This window comes from Leuciscus leuciscus (genome assembly GCF_965113295.1).
Source record: "Leuciscus leuciscus genome assembly, chromosome: 19".
Classification (NCBI taxonomy): Eukaryota; Metazoa; Chordata; class Actinopteri; order Cypriniformes; family Leuciscidae; genus Leuciscus; species Leuciscus leuciscus.
The window spans coordinates 35,004,800-35,021,397 of NC_138743.1; the positions used below are offsets into that span (position 1 = coordinate 35,004,800).

Genomic DNA, 16,598 nt, shown 5'->3' on the forward strand with positions numbered 1-16,598 from the left:
ACCCAAAAATGACAATTCTGTGATTGATTGCTCACCCTCACGTCGTTCCAGACCTGTAAGACTTTCGCTCATCTTCAGAACACAAATGATTTAAGATGATTGAGGTTTCAAAGAGTTCATAAAGTGACCGTAAAAAATCATGAGGAAGTGGTTTAATCCAAGTCTTCAGAAGAGACTCGATCTGGCTTTGTATTAGTGCTGGGTTGAAAATATTGGTTTCTCGATTTTAATCGATTCTCATATTGATGAATCAATATCAATTAAATCCTAATGGTCGATCTTGTAGTCTTTGCTGTTTTCAGTTGATGGGTGAACGAAACTTGATTAAACATTATTTGTAGAGCACTTGCCATCCAATAAATTGCAAACTTTGTTACTCTTGATATGAAACAAAGTGTCAGCTTTCAAATTCTGTCAATTTTATCACAAAACAATAAATACCAATTAATGTGGCGTGACAGATCGCTACAGCGCCTCAGTTGAACCGATCATCTCTTCCTCTTTACTAATAGTTACAGCACCAAATAAACGTGTGAAATCCAGAAGGAATGTTGAAAGATACAGTTCAACTTACTAAAATCTGTATCATGTCTCAATCAGTGCTTCAACTGCAGAGAGATGCCAATAAAACATTTAGCTAAATAGGTGTACAATATTACATATCCATTATATCTTTTTTCTTAACCTTTAATTGAATTGGGATTTAATTGGGAAAATCTAAATGGAATTGTGAAAATTGTCAATGACCAGCCCTACTTTATATGATGAACAGATTTAATGTAGGCTTTTGTTCAGCTACTGTACTGATAGAGCACTTGCAGTAAACAGAAGCTCAGCTGTAATGTCTTGACACACAAGAACCACTGAGGTTTGTTTTCACATCAAGCAAAAACGGTTGAGCTTTCATTTACTGTGTTTGATGTGCTTTATGTGGTAAACACACAATGTCCTCTATGATGTCTTTTATAAACTTTATGAATCATCATTGTTTTGGTGAAGTGGATTCTCAAGTTTCAGTAAAATATCTTTGTGTCAAAGATGAATAAAAGTCGAGGATGAGAGAATTTAAATTTTTGGGTGAACTTTCCCTTTAAACTTCAGCATGTAACTAATCCTGCATTTGTGCTTTAGAAGTAAATAACACTTCAAAGTGTGCAGCTTGTTGAAGAGATGTGCAAATTTATTTATTTTTTTCTGACATTCAGAATTGACTTGCATGCACCTAGTAACACCTCAGAAAACCGTCCAGAACCCCCTAGCAACAGCATAGCAACATGGTAAAAACACTGTGATCGCCACAAATTAGTCACCGCAATTAATACGTTAAACAACATCTAAGCAACTGCATATCTAGAGTTCCCTAGCAACAGAGTTGTATGATTGTGCATGTGCAAGAGAAAGCGTGTGGCACTTAACAAGTTTTCACAGGCTTTTAGCATGCCGTACAGTTAATGATAGTCATTTCTCTGTGTTCCAGAACTTTCAAGCTTCTGTCAATCAAGTCTTCCCTGCTGAAGATGATGTCAACAAACATGTGGAGGACAACTGTAAGTGTCGATGTGTTTGAGATGTACATGTTGGTCATGTGTTGGATAAAATGGCACAGTTCACTAATGGCTGTGTGTGTGTGTGTGTGTGTGTGTGTGTGTGTGTGTGTGTGTGTGTGTGTGTGTGTGTGTGTGTGTGTGTGTGTGTGTGTGTGTGTGTGTTACAGGCTCGTTGATGTACTTGAACGAAGCCACGCTTCTAAATAATGTCCGTGTGCGCTATAGTAAAGATAAGATTTATGTAAGTATATTCTTTGTTGCATGAAGACACTATTCTTTATGTCCCCTTCATGCTTGCTTCTCTTCTATGATTAAATGTTATTCATTTCTGAAATTCCTAAAATAAATTATGTAAAAATGTTCAATATTCATTAATATTTTAAAATGGTTGTCTGCAGAATAAAAAATCATTTATTGGTTCCTTTCTTGCTGCTCATTTTACTTTGTGTTCTAGACATTTGTTGCCAACATCCTGATTGCTGTGAATCCATATTGTGAGATTCCCAAGCTGTATTCCCCAGAGAGCATCAAACAGTACCGGGGCCGATCGCTGGGCACTCTGCCACCTCACGTCTATGCAATTGGTAAGTGGCCGTGGACCTACATGCTTCATTTAATCCAAAGGAAGTGATATTACAGTGCCCCATTATGCTTTTTTAAAGGTTCCTACAACAGATTTAAATGAATCCTAGGTCAAAAAACTATTTTTCTCATTATATACATTGCAGCATCGTTACTTTTCTCAGTGTCTGAAATGGTTTGATCAAGGATTCAGTCTCTCTAAACCCCTCCTTTTTGAGAGCCTACTCTGCTCCGATTGGTCAGATGACCCAGTTTGTTGTGATTGGTCTACTCTGCTCCGATTGGTCAGATGACCCCGTCTGTTGTGATTGGTCTACTCTGCTCCGATTGGTCAGATGACCCAGTCTGTTGTGATTGGTCTACTTTGCTCTGATTGGTCAGATGGCTCAGTCTGTTGTGATTGGTCTAATCTGCTCTGATTGGTCAGACGGCCCAGTCTGTTGTGATTGGTCTACTCTGCTCTGATTGGTCAGACGGCCCAGTCTGTTGTGATTGGTCTACTCTGCTCTGATTGGTCAGACGGCCCAGTCTGTTGTGATTGGTCTACTCTGCTCTGATTGGTCAGACGGCCCAGTCTGTTGTGATTGGTAAACCGCTTATAGCACGTGTTGGAAACAAAACGCCTATTATCATATCTGAATTTTGTCTCCAGTAATAATGGCGTCGGTTTTACATATCAATTCCAGCGCGAGTCTTTATTCTTTGGAAGTGGTGCAAAGTGGTGTTTGCTTTCGTAGCGCAGACACTAGCATCTTCTCAACATGTCGACAACACGAACCAAACTCTTCCAGTCTCTGATACAAATACAGTGCTTGAGGGTCAAAGTAGACGTTGTTCACGGACAGCCAATAAAGACCATAGGCTGGCATTATGCAAATTTGTAATGTAGATTTTTAACAGGAAGTGAGAATGGAATCACTGACGAATCGTTTCAACAGTTCAGATTCGATTCTTTCTTTAGGAGACAATAGCTTTATTCGTCGTACACTTTGATCTTTGAAACTTTGCAGACCTTTTACATTCATAAACGGCTACATTACACACTACATGAAAGGATAATATTGGAAAAAGCATAATGGGGCACTTAAGGCTTCTCAATGATGTACACAAAATATTTACTATTAGCTTGAATTATAATTTTTTACTCCCTGTATATACTCATACCTATTATTTATGTTTAGCGGATAAAACTTATCGTGACATGAAGGTGCTGAAGATGAGTCAGTCCATCGTTGTGTCGGGAGAGTCAGGAGCTGGAAAAACCGAAAACACCAAGTTTGTTCTCAGGTATAGAAAGGTCTCATTCATATAGCAATAAAATAGTTTGAATAAAAGGAAGAGATGCATTTCTACACCACACTCCAATCCTTCGTTTTTAACACTAAAATACGTACATGATATGAATTTAGGAATATGAATGTTTACTTTAATGTGAGATGGGTTGTTCTCTCCTCTCACAGGTACTTAACTACGTCTTATGGTACAGGTCAAGACATTGATGAAAGAATAGTTGAAGGTACGCTTGAATGACTGATCTAAATTTGTACCCCACTATACTTTAACTAATGTAAGTCATAGAAAATATGACGAAGAAACAACTGTTTTCCATCACTCAATTCTAGCAAACCCTCTGCTCGAGGCATTTGGAAATGCCAAAACTGTCCGAAACAACAACAGCAGTCGCTTTGGGAAATTTGTGGAGATTCACTTCAATGAAAAGGTGCGTCTTGTACAAAAGTCTCACTAGAGTCAGATAAATGTAATGCTTTGTAGATATCAGTGCACAGTTTTACTTTATCGCTGAATTTGTTGTCCTCTGAGTGCGTGGCGCAACACCATGTGCTGTTGTTTTTTTAATTGATATAGTGAGTAGTGATGCAAATGTGTGATTTTGTAAAGGAATTTGTTAGACATTTCTTTGCATGCAGTGCTGATTTGTTTTCCAGAACACAGTCGTAGGTGGTTTTGTGTCCCATTACCTGTTGGAGAAGTCCCGCATCTGCACGCAGGGTCAGGAGGAGAGGAACTATCACATCTTCTACAGGCTGTGCGCTGGAGCTCCTGAAGACATCAAGGAGAAGTTCCACCTCAGCTCTCCAGACTGTTTCAGGGTGTGTGTATCCTGCGTCTCACAGACCCACTGCACTTACATTACACTTCAACTTCTTTAAAATAGCCATGTGTGCAGATGCGGCTATTTTAGACCCCTGTTTACCTCACTCATGTGGTCGAATGTGTTCAAACAGCCACAAAAGACCGTCTACTCTCCCTCTACTGACCTAATGCATGAACATTATTGGAAGAGCTCTAGACAGGCACAAAACGTTCCAAGCACAATATTCTCTCATCATTCCTGATTTCTGTCAGAGCAGAAACTAAAGCTGATGCTCTCCGTATGTTTTTCCAGTCATCTCTGACTACTCTGACGTTCATATGTAAATTGTGTGAGCTTATTTTGTCCATTAGATCGAAAGATCTGCAAAAACCCAAACATTTACCTGCCCATAGACCCTTCCCCTGAAGAAATCAGGACAGAAGTGGATGAAAGTGGACAAAAGAGACGGATTAAACACCAGATGTAAACGGGAATGTGTCTCCCTTGTCTACTTGTGATCCGACAGAACTAAACACATCTTAATACCAGGTGTAAACAGGGTCTAAGTGACTCAACAATGAGTGCGTTTACATGCACGTTCTTAATTTTAATTAATTTTTACGTTTACATGCACGGTTATGATTATGCTTAATAAGCCATCAATGCACATGGTAATGTAAAGGGCGACGTTAACCCGTTTTCCTTTACCGGTGTATGGTCATATACAGCTTAAGCATAAACCGATCGATTTTTGCAAACTCTTGACTCTTTCTAGACCCAAGAAATGATTCAAATGTGTTCTCATCTTGTGCAGAAGTGGTTCAGCCAAAATTCTGCATCCGTAACTGTGTAAGAGGAGAATATGGGTCTTTAAGCTTCTCGCTGATATTTTGGAATACTCTTGGGTTTTTAATGCTTTATTTAACATCAAAACTGACATAAAAATGGAATACTCTAAATCAGATACACGGATAGTTAGGTTTTGACCTCAATACCAGGGAATAACCTGATTTATTAATGAAGTCTTGTAAACGTGGTTTACTTGCATTGCCAGGTTATTGGTTTGCATGTTAACCGGGCTGACGGGCTAATTCATTAAGCTGATTTCTGGGAGTTATCAGCGTATTATCAGTGTATTGATGTATGCATTGTCAATAAACATATTAACAAACAACTTTATTTTGACATTTGGCTTCCTGAACATATATTGTTTGCATTCCACTTATGACAGGCATATGTCTGTTCTTAATTTGTGTTATATTAGCATGACATGATCAACCTGAATATGCCAAATAATACTGAGTGTGAAAGTGTTGAAGTTTCATTATTGAAATAGTCATTCATAAATATGTTACCTAAACCATGTTTATTGTACACATTTGTTTCCATCTAGTATCTATGTCGAGGATGCACGAGGTACTTCTCTACCAAGGATTCAGACAAGCTGATTCCTCAGAACCGCAAGAGTCCAGAGGTAATACATTTATTTTCTATCAGTTGTCTGTATAATCAGAGGAACTGCCGTCAGTGCGGCTCACAACGACTCTAAAGGTTATTTGAGAGGGAACTCACTTGCCCTCACTCTAGTATAAATGTTTTGGATACATCTGTAAAAGTTAACAGCAAAGATTTGTTGCATTTTATACTTAAGTTAAAGTAGTACATTCCAATGGAAAGCAATTTTAGCATTCTTATCCACCAAACATGTAAAATTGATTGAATTTACTGGAAATAATTAATAGTTGTGTCATTTTTGTGTCAAAGTGTTGGATTAAGAGGGCAATAGGGTCATTGGTGAGATTAGTAGAAGAATAGTCATTGATGAAGGGGTCAGTGGAGGGTCACTGGGACGTGATTCTGGATTTATAGATTCGCTGTTGATTTAGGCATGATACGCCTCAGCACTGATTCATCTCAGCCTTTGCGAGTGTCTACACTTGTGTTTGGTTGCTGGCCTACGGCTTGATATTTCACAGATACAAGGCACTTGCTTATGACCATGTATTTCGAATTGTTTATAATTTATGCATGATTGTGTTCATACTAATCTAATCACTGCACTAATCATCGTTGTCTGTGGTTGTGTGTGTGTGTGTTTGTGTGTCCCTGATACATCAAAGGATGGGCAGGTGAATATGTGTGTTGTGCAATTAGTGGGACTTTGGTTTTCTTCTCTCCTTTCGGGATATGAATGCATGACCTGGGTCCAATGTATTTCCTGGAGGACAATGATAATTATATTGTGCCATTTGGAATGTGGGTTTACTAGTTTTAATCGATTTCTCATCGTTTCCTTGTTCCTTTAGTTAACAAACTTGAAGGAATTTTCTACTTGAGTTACACTGGTTACATATTAACCTTTTTGTATTATATCCAAATTTACAGCAAGTTCCTGCCATGGCCATGTAACGCTTAAAAGCTCAAAAAAACCACACAAAAAAATAAACATGTGAAATATATTTGACCCAGATCTTGTAAAAATGGGAAGTTACTTTCATGTATTGGGAGCTAAACTGCCATTTCCCTGCTGTTTTGGCTTTTCTTGGCTTTCCATAAGGTAACGGGATATTCCTCTCTTAATATCCCTGTTTATGATTTGTCACACAATATGTGTTAAAGTCACTTTCAAAGCAAGCAGCTTTCTGTCGGTTAACATGGCAAATTTACACGACGACAAACTTGAGCAACTCTTTCCACTTAATATGACTTGACTTTGCCTGTAAAATTTCTCTGAACAACAGTAAATGTGACTACAAGACCTCAAAGCAATAAGCAAGCACTACAATACAGTAAACTTTACTGTAATTTGGTCGTCTGCAGTCACATAAGAGGGACCGAACAACTGCATGTAAGCATATTGGATTTGATCTCAGTTGACAACCTGAAGGCAATGACATGGAGACTACGACAGTCACGAGTTTCACGATGTAGCTTTGTGGATATATTTAAAGGATTACGTGGAGATGATGTTCTGCTGCCCATGTGCTTATGGTTATGCTGTGTAGGGTAACAAAACTTTGAAATAAATTGATTCTCGTTGCTGTGCTTTGAGCAAACATGATGATAAGCTCACGTGTCTCTGTTCTGAACATGCATGAGTCTGACTTGAAAGCGTTGTTCCTCAGCTTCTGAAGGCCGGTCCTCTGAAAGACCCTCTGCTGGACGATCACGCCGACTTTAACCGAATGTGTGTGGCCATGAAGAAGATCGGTCTGGACGACACAGAGAAGCTCAACCTGTTCAGGGTGGTGGCTGGGGTTTTGCACCTTGGAAACATTGATTTCGAGGAGGCTGGAAGCACCTCAGGTAAACGGAGAGCTAGTGTAGCTCCTGAATATACTTACTACACAGTTATTACACACACACTGGTCTGGTGCTTACAGTTAAAATACTCTCGTGACTCAGCAAACACTTTTAACAGTCAACCCTGAATCCATTTTAGAGTTTTTGACTAAAGCTACATTTTAAAATCTTAAGCCCAATTTATACTTCTGCGTCGAGTGTACGCCGTAGTGTACGTCGTAGGCGACGCCGTCGTGAGCATTTATACTTCTGCGAATGTCTGTGTTGCTCTGCAGTTACACCGCCGAAACGCTAGTTGGCGCGGGTGGGTTTTAATGTTCCAGTTCCACTGTGTTTACATTCCTCGCGGCTGTTTTGAGTTTAGGTTTCTACGAGCAATGGCGACTGAAGGAGTCATACAGATGGCTGTATTTCCGCACTTCTTCAAGCAATCTCTCGGTCGCTTGGTCTATTTCCATGGCTCTTCACTGATCTTCGGAATTTAAAAATGGCGGGCGGTGCAGAGGGCAGAAGATCCTTCCGGAAATGCGTAGGAGGAAACGCGATGCTATCCAGCCGACCAATCACAGATCTTGCGGTCCGCGTCGCCGCGACGCGTAGTTACATTTTTGAGGAGGTGCGCGTCAGGGTACGGCGAAGGGTACGACGTATGGTACACGTCAATGCGTATGCTACGCCGTACCATCTACGCGAACCCGACGCAGAAGTATAAATTGGCCTTTAGGTAGGCTTTTTATATTGCTCTTTTATAGTATTTTTACTTCGTACTCACCTTTATAATAGCCAAGGGATCTGGACATTAAAACACCAACCAGCTAACTTTGTGTTTATTCTTTGAAAGCTGCCGACAGTGAAAATAATCCAGACTAAAACAGTATCTACAAACTTGTAGGGTTTATACATTTGTAACCAGCTGTAATGCTTTCATTATGACTTGCTGTTTCTGACTGAAAACTCACTTGAGCCAGGTGTGGATTAGTGTTGCAACTGTTAAATATAGTTAAATACGTTTTTGAAATACTTGAAATAAAGCTAAAAATATCCATCTATCTATCTATCCATCTATCCATCTATCCATCTATCCATATTTTAATATATTTTAAAATTGAATTTATTCCTCAGATGAAAGCTGAATTTTCAACATCATTACTCCAGTCTTCATTGTCACATGATCCTTCAGAAATCATTCTAATATGATGATTTGTGTACAATTTTTTTATTTTTTTATTATTTGATGAATAGAAAGTTCAAAAGAACAGCATTTATTTAAAATAGAATATGTTCTAACATTTTAAATGTCTTTACTGTAACTTTTGATCAGTTTAACTCATCCTTGATGAATAAAAGTATTGATTTATTTTATTTCTTTCCCCCAAAAATAAAATTAAAATAATTTTCTGACCCCAAACTTTTGAACGCTAGTGTTTAATGTTACAAAAGCTTTAGATTTCAGATAAATGCTGTTCTTTTGAACCTTCTATTCATCATAGCATCATGAAATAAAAAAAATAAAAAAAACTGTTTTCAACATTGATAATTATCATAAATGTTTCTTGAGCATCAAATCATCATATTAGAATGATTTCTGAAGGATCATGTGACACTGAAGACTGGAGTTATGATGCTGAAAATTCAGCTTTGATTACTGGAATAAATGACACTTTACTAAAACAGCTGTTTTAAATTGTAATAATATTTCACAATATGACTCTTTTTGTTTGTATTTTTAATCAAATAAATGCTGCCTTGGTGAGCAGAAGAGACTTATTTTAAAAACATTAAAAATCTTACCGATCTAAAACTTTTGACCGGTAGTGTATATTTATTATACATATTTGATTCATATATGACATAACCGTTCCCTCACAATAAACATCAGGTCACATTAGCCATCAGCTCAATTATAGCGCAGATCTTGATGAAAACGAAGAAGAGCATCTAGGAAATGTTTGTGTGTGTTGTGTTGGTATCTCACTGCACTGCTGTTGATGTGTGTGTTTCAGGGGGATGTGTCTTAAAGAAGACGTGTGGCCAGTCGTTGCAGTTCTGTGCCGAGCTGTTGGGTCTGGATGAGGAAGATCTGCGGGTCAGTCTGACCTCCAGGGTCATGCTCACCTCTGCAGGGGGCGTCAAAGGCACAGCCATCAAGTAAGAGCCAAGTCTCGTGCCCTCTGATGAAGAATTGCTGAAATCCAGTGGGAAACCAATCACAGCCACGGCAATCCCTAACCAGAGATAATCGCTACACTGAGTGCTTTCCCTTGAGTAGTCACAATACCCAGCGTGAAAGACACAGTAGGTTTTAATCTTGTAATGGTGCTCTTGTTGTCTTCTGCAGGGTTCCTCTGAAGGTGGAGCAGGCCACCAGTGCACGTGACGCTCTGGCTAAAGCCATCTACAGCCGTCTCTTCGATCATGTGGTCACCAGGATCAACCAGTGCTTCCCCTTCGACTCGTCTGCTCACTTCATCGGTGTGCTGGACATCGCTGGCTTTGGTACAAGACCGTCTTTGCTCAATTTTCATTGAGTCACCTGAGCCATTAATGCCATGTGGCTGATCATTCAAAATCCATTTCATGCTGTTAGGATCCTTACAAAAATATAACATCACTTGCACAACATCTCAAATATAACGAAATATTTGCCATTTGCGTTTAGCTTTCCAAATATCAGAATTGAAACTAAGCAACTGTAAAACCTAATTGTTCTCTTCCTTTTCCTCAGAGTATTTTGAGCACAACAGTTTTGAGCAGTTCTGCATCAACTACTGTAATGAGAAACTGCAGCAGTTCTTCAATGAGCGCATTCTCAAAGAGGTGAGATCTTCACAGCTCATTCACAGCTCATTCACAAGCGCCTCATCCGTCACAATTTACACCAGAACATCTGTGTTTGTACATATTAAAGCTACTGTCAATTATCTTCCTATTACATTTTCTTTAATATTATATTACATACTGTACACTAGTTAAAAAATGTGAGACCTTATTGAAAAAGGCTTACCAATAAATGAGTACTTATTAGCAAGGATGCATTGAACTGATCAAAAGTGACATTACTGAAAAAATAAATAAATGACAGTTTCCACGAAAATATGAAGCAGCACAACTGTTTTCATCATTAATGATCATAAATGTTTCTTGAGCATCAAATCATCATATTAGAATGATTTCTGAAGGATCATGTGACACTGAAGACTGGAGTAATGATGCTGAAAATACAGCTTTGATCACAGGAATAAATTACACTTTACTGTATATTCACATAAAAAACACTTATTTTAAATTCTAAATATATATCACAATATTACTGTTTTAGCTTATTTTTGATCAAACAAATGCAGCCTTGCTGAGCAGAAGAGATCATCCCAGCCCTAAACTTTTGAACAGTAGTGTATGTTAGCTTTCTTTCTGCACATATTCGTGTATGTATTTGTGTTGCCATATTCATGTGTGCAGCTTAAGCCGCTTGTCCACCAGCGTCTCGATTTCTGACGCGACGCCAAAGCCCATTCATTTCCTATGGGACTACGTCAGGCAGCAAAAACGCCCCCGCAAAGCATGATGGGTCGCGTCGCGTCGATTTGGTCAACAGCGGCGCTGCAAAAAAGTATCTCGGTGGATACTTTATGCAAATGAGAGCGTCAAAACGCGGGGCAGCAGCCAATGGAAACTCGGCGGCGAGAATTTGTGTATGGCCGTTGCTATGGTTTCATTTTTTTTTTTACATTTTTCCCGGCGCAAAAAGCAGCGAAAACGTCACAGGCGTCGCGTCGGAACAAAAATTGATCGGACGCTGGTGGACAAGCGGCTTTACAGAGCGTTCATACAAAATGATGATTCATACAGTACTGTATATCACAAACGTGTGTGTATCGCCTTTGTGGCAAAACCCTTCTGGCAAACATTTCAGATTTTTTTTTTTTTTTTTTTTTTTTTTTTTCATACAAATATAACATTGCAAATATTCACATGGAATATTTTCAAAATGCATTTATCAACCGCAACAAACTGAAAAGTGATGAAATTACATGAATAGGAATCAGCAATTCCCTTACATTGTTCATCAAATTAAACGGAACAACACCAAAAAAAATACAATGCAGAAACAAATTCAGCAGAGTTTGAGAACAGCCGTTTTATAGCCGTTATCATAACCAGTGTGGAACAAAACAAACAAAAAAAATTCATTTTTATGTCTTTGCTTTTTCTTTTACACATAATTCTGGGTGTTTTACATCTTTTGTGGCAGATTTGCCACAAGTTAACTGCATTTTGCTGTAAATAAACAGTTTAGTTTTTACAGAATCAACCAAAACTGAGGAATGTTTTGCTGGTGCACTTATAAAGCCGAGTCGATATTAGCCATTATAAAGCATGAGCTGGACTGATATCTTGTCTGTCGTTTTGTGTTTGGTTAACAGGAGCAGGAACTGTATCAGAAAGAAGGTCTGGGAGTCAATGAAGTCCATTACGTGGATAATCAGGACTGTATAGGTCTGTGTCTCATTAAACATGACTCTACGCCACAAATATATGATGTTTGCACTCTTTTATAAACCAGATGGCGGAATCTTTTAGCATGAATTTACCTTTTGTATCTGCATCTGTTCAGACTTGGTAGAGTCGAAGTTAGTTGGCATCTTGGACATCTTGGATGAAGAGAACCGGCTACCTCAACCCAGTGACCAGCACTTTACTGAGACCGTCCACAGCAAACACAAGGAGCATTTCCGCTTGACCGTGAGTCACACGTCACAATCGCCCTCGTTTCAGCATCTCACTCGAGTTTAGTGGCTTTAGTTTTTAAATCGCGCGTCTCACAGGTTCCCAGGAAGTCCAAGCTGGCAGTGCACAGGAACGTCAGAGACGACGAGGGCTTCATCATAAGACACTTCGCTGGAGCAGTCTGCTATGAAACGGTACACACACACACACACACACACACACACACACACACACACACACACACACACACACACACACACACACATGTCTGGTTTACTATCTTTGTGGGGACTCTCCATAGACTTAATGGTTTTTATACTGTACAAACAGTATATTCTATCTCCTTACACTAACCCTACCCCTAAACCTACCCATCACAGAACACTTTCTGCATTTTTACATTTCCAAAAAAACCTCATTCTGTATGATTTATAAGCTTGTTTACCCATGGGGACCTCTATTTAGGTCCCCACTGTGACACGAGTCCCCATGAGTCTGTGTGCATTCAGGTTGAAGTCCCCACCGGGATAGAAAAACAGGTACACACACACACACACACACACACACACACACACACACACACACACACACACACACACACACACACACACACACACACACACTTCCATTGATTTTATGTCAGGTTTGTGATATTTTCTCCTGCTTATCCCAAGCTCTGACCCTAAACCTTCTCATCACAGAAACATGTGCAAAACACTAGATTAAAAGAAAAACACTTTCTCTTTTGTCCACTTTCAAACACTTCTGTCCTGATTTCCCAGAGGAGAGGGTTATAGGCGGGTACATGTATGGGTTTTGCAGATCTTTCGATCTAATGGACAACATAAGCTCACGCAATTTACATATGACTGTGTCCGGAGACGACTGGAAAAACATATGGAGAGCATCAGCTTTAGTTTCTGCTCTGACAGACACAACACCAGCCGAACACTGTGAGTGTGTGTTAGAAATCAGGAATGGTGAGGACTGGAGAGAACATTGTGCTTGATCCGTTTTTCCTCTTCAAACCAAACTTGGGTCTTCAGCAGACAAAGTTTAAATCCCGTCTGGCTAGAGCTCTTCCCATAATGTTCATGCATTAGGTCAGTAGACGCCGGAGAGAAGACGGTCTTTTGTGGCTGTTTGAACACATTCGACCACATGAGTGTTTACACTACGAAAGCAATCCGGTCTAATATGTTCTCGACGACCTCTGGAAGTGGACGAGCTCAAAACATTTTAGACCCTGTTTACACCTGTATTTAGCATTGTCCACTTGTGATCCGATCCACCAAAAACATCTTAATACCAGAGGTAAACAGGGCCTTAGACTACTAAAACTGGTATTAAAATGTATAAAAAATTAATTAAAATGTGTTCTTGAAACAAAATCTACATTGTACCCCACATATTGATAGCAGCTCCCTGATGCCTGCAAATTGTGATCACAAAGTGAAAGTGAAAAGTGACCCCGGTGTTATCAGTAATACTGGTGTTGTCACAAGTTCATTTACCGGTGTGAAGATTTCCTCACCGTAACATTCCTAGAAGCCAACACTCTCCTAAAATCACTACTTCACAAACTCTCATGTGTTCATTTATTCCAGATATTGTTTTCACTCTAACTGTTGATCTGCTTCCTACAACAGTGTTTTAAAGTGTTGTGATGCAATACTTACGTGATACAGACCTCTTTTCCTCTGTCTTTCAGACTCAGTTTGTGGAGAAGAATAACGACGCTCTTCACATGTCGTTGGCGTGTCTGGTGAGCGAGTCGAAGGATAAGTTCATCGGCGAGCTCTTCGAGAACTCCAACCACTCCAAAGACACCAAGCAGAAGGCCGGCAAACTGAGCTTCATCAGTGTCGGCAACAAATTCAAGGTCAGTCTCAAGATCATTTAGTCTAAGTAAGCGTACTGTTGGCGGTGGAATACTTGTTGTTTCATTTGATTACGTGTTTGGCCTCCCCATTCATGTTGCTACTCCCTGAGCCAAGGGGTCGTAACATATGGGGGCATATTATAGTAACATTTATAGTAAAATATAAAGATGCAAAACAAAACATCATCAAGCCTTGGACTGGAGAGGGTGAGAAAGCCAGCATGAGAACCACAGCGACCAAACCCCAAGCTTTTGATTCCCGAGGGTGAGAAAGCCAGCATCTTATAAGCAGCATGGTTAATCACCGTCAGTTCTCCACACCTGCGTCAAAGCATTTAACCTGAAGACACAAAAAGTGTTACCCAGAGACACCTGCTGGACAAAATAAAGTACCACAGCCCCTTGGATCGTCACACTTAAAACTCATATTTGATCACCAAAATGACATATTTAAACGTTTTTTTCCTTTAAAAAAATTCTTCATGCCTTACAATAGCTTGAATGTAACTCGACACCCTTGCCTCATTTAGTATTCGCGGTTCTATGAATATGCAAATGAGCCCCGCCTCCACTCACTCACTCAGCTCAGAGATCCACTCGTTGACGATCACACGTTGATCTGATTGGTTACAAGGTAGTTTGTGACATCAAACACAAAGCGTGTTTTTGAGACTGTCTTTGGTTCACTGCAGTTTTAAGGAGAAAACACTCAGCAATGGTGTCGACTTATTAATTTACACATAGTTTGTCTTAAAGCACATTAAAAACACCACATAGACATTTACATTTACATTTACATTTAGTCATTTAGCAGACGCCCTTATCCAAAGCGACTTACAAATTAGGACTAAGTTCAGCGAGTCATCATAAAGAGGCAAAAGCAACAACAACGCAGGAAGTGCTCAAAATACGAAGTTCAGGTATTATTCAGAGTAGCATAAGCCTGATAAGTGATGTTTCAAAGGGAAAGGATTTTTTTTTTTTTTTTTTTTTATTTTTTTTTTTTTTATATAAGGTTAAGTGCTCACGGAAGAGATTGGTTTTCAGCTGTTTTTTGAATGTTGTCAGGGATTCTGCATTCCGGATGAGGGTGGGGAGAGCGTTCCACCAGCATGGAACTGTAAATGAGAATGTTCTGGAAAGTGATTTTGTGGCTTTCTGTGATGGAACCACGAGACGTCGCTCGTTGACCGATTGTAGGTGTCTGGTAGGGATGTAGACTTGTAGGAGTGAGTGAAAGTAGGAGGGAGCTGAGCCTGTGATAGTTCTGTAAGCAAGCGTCAGTGCCTTGAACTTGATGCGAGCAGCGAGAGGTAGCCAGTGCAGAGAGATGAACAGAGGAGTGACGTGGGCCCTCTTGGGCTCGTTGAAGATAAGACGAGCTGCAGCATTCTGGATCATCTATAGGGGTTTGGTCGCACATGCTGGGAGTCCAGCCAGAAGGGCATTGCAGTAGTCAAGCCTAGAGATGACCAGGGCCTGGACGATAAGTTGTGTTGCATGCTCAGTTAGGAAAGGCCTGGACATAGACATACATAGACATAGTTACATAGACATATAACAGACATATATAGACATATAAACTACATTAAAAGCTTGATTTTCAACACAAGGGGACTTTAAATGGTATAACAAAAGTCTTCATGTCATTTAAGAAGTCTTAAATTTGGGGATGTAATAGCAGTAATGGTGATATGGGAACACACTACACCACTGATCGTGCTCAACCGGACCGGCTCTGTTCCAGTCGGTGAGTCCTGACGTCTGCGGTGTCTAAACACTCGAGTCGAAGAGTTTAATGTTGCCAGTCGTCCTCACAAAGATTTCATTAAACATGTTTAATATCTGTGACTATATCTGTGAGGAAGCGCTCCCTGTCAAACAGCAAAAACTCATTTTGTCAAATCTTTTTTTCTTAATTACACATCTTGTTTTGATGTTTCTTTTATATTTATTCATAAGTTAACATTCCAAGTAAAACATTTTTAGGCTATTCATTTTGTTCTGCAGACGGAATAAAGTGAAACCGCATCCTGTAAAAATTCTCTCATTTAAAAAATAAAATTAAGTATTCTTTTATTTCGATGTGCAGTCAAATGGTAGCTTATGTAGGCTATATATAACTGCACTTGTTTATGAATATTTAATAATAATAATTTAAATAATGTAAGTCGCTTTGGATAAAAGCATCTGCTAAATGATTCAATGTAAATGTAAATAGTCTAACATATAAAAAAAAAAGAAATAATAATATTTGTGAATAAAATGATTTTAAAATACACTCCTGGGGGGGGGAAAGGGCCAAGCAAAAAATGGCAAAATATTGTATGAGCCTGATGGACTTTTGAAAAATACCATCTGATCATTCCTCTTTCGATAACTTTTCTTTTGTGGGAAGCCATTCTGCAATATTCTCCTGTACTCCAAAGCCTTAAATGACTTCATCACAGTGAAGTGGCTC

At 39.3% G+C, this 16,598-nt stretch overlaps 1 protein-coding gene across 3 annotated transcripts in view; it reads left to right on the forward strand.

Moving 5' to 3' along the window:
- Window positions 1-16,598, forward strand: part of myo6a (myosin VIa) — a 54,255-nt gene that overhangs the window by 22,175 nt on the left and 15,482 nt on the right. For all 3 annotated transcript variants that reach the window (XM_082147844.1, XM_082147845.1, XM_082147846.1), the window contains exons 3-18: window positions 1,478-1,547; window positions 1,715-1,788; window positions 2,002-2,131; window positions 3,311-3,416; window positions 3,590-3,645; window positions 3,752-3,849; window positions 4,076-4,240; window positions 5,618-5,698; window positions 7,350-7,530; window positions 9,531-9,675; window positions 9,866-10,023; window positions 10,253-10,344; window positions 11,952-12,024; window positions 12,143-12,270; window positions 12,354-12,449; window positions 13,967-14,137. In XM_082147844.1, coding sequence (XP_082003970.1) covers window positions 1,478-1,547; window positions 1,715-1,788; window positions 2,002-2,131; window positions 3,311-3,416; window positions 3,590-3,645; window positions 3,752-3,849; window positions 4,076-4,240; window positions 5,618-5,698; window positions 7,350-7,530; window positions 9,531-9,675; window positions 9,866-10,023; window positions 10,253-10,344; window positions 11,952-12,024; window positions 12,143-12,270; window positions 12,354-12,449; window positions 13,967-14,137 — 1,824 coding nt within the window. The remainder of the gene's footprint in view (window positions 1-1,477; window positions 1,548-1,714; window positions 1,789-2,001; window positions 2,132-3,310; window positions 3,417-3,589; window positions 3,646-3,751; window positions 3,850-4,075; window positions 4,241-5,617; window positions 5,699-7,349; window positions 7,531-9,530; window positions 9,676-9,865; window positions 10,024-10,252; window positions 10,345-11,951; window positions 12,025-12,142; window positions 12,271-12,353; window positions 12,450-13,966; window positions 14,138-16,598) is intronic.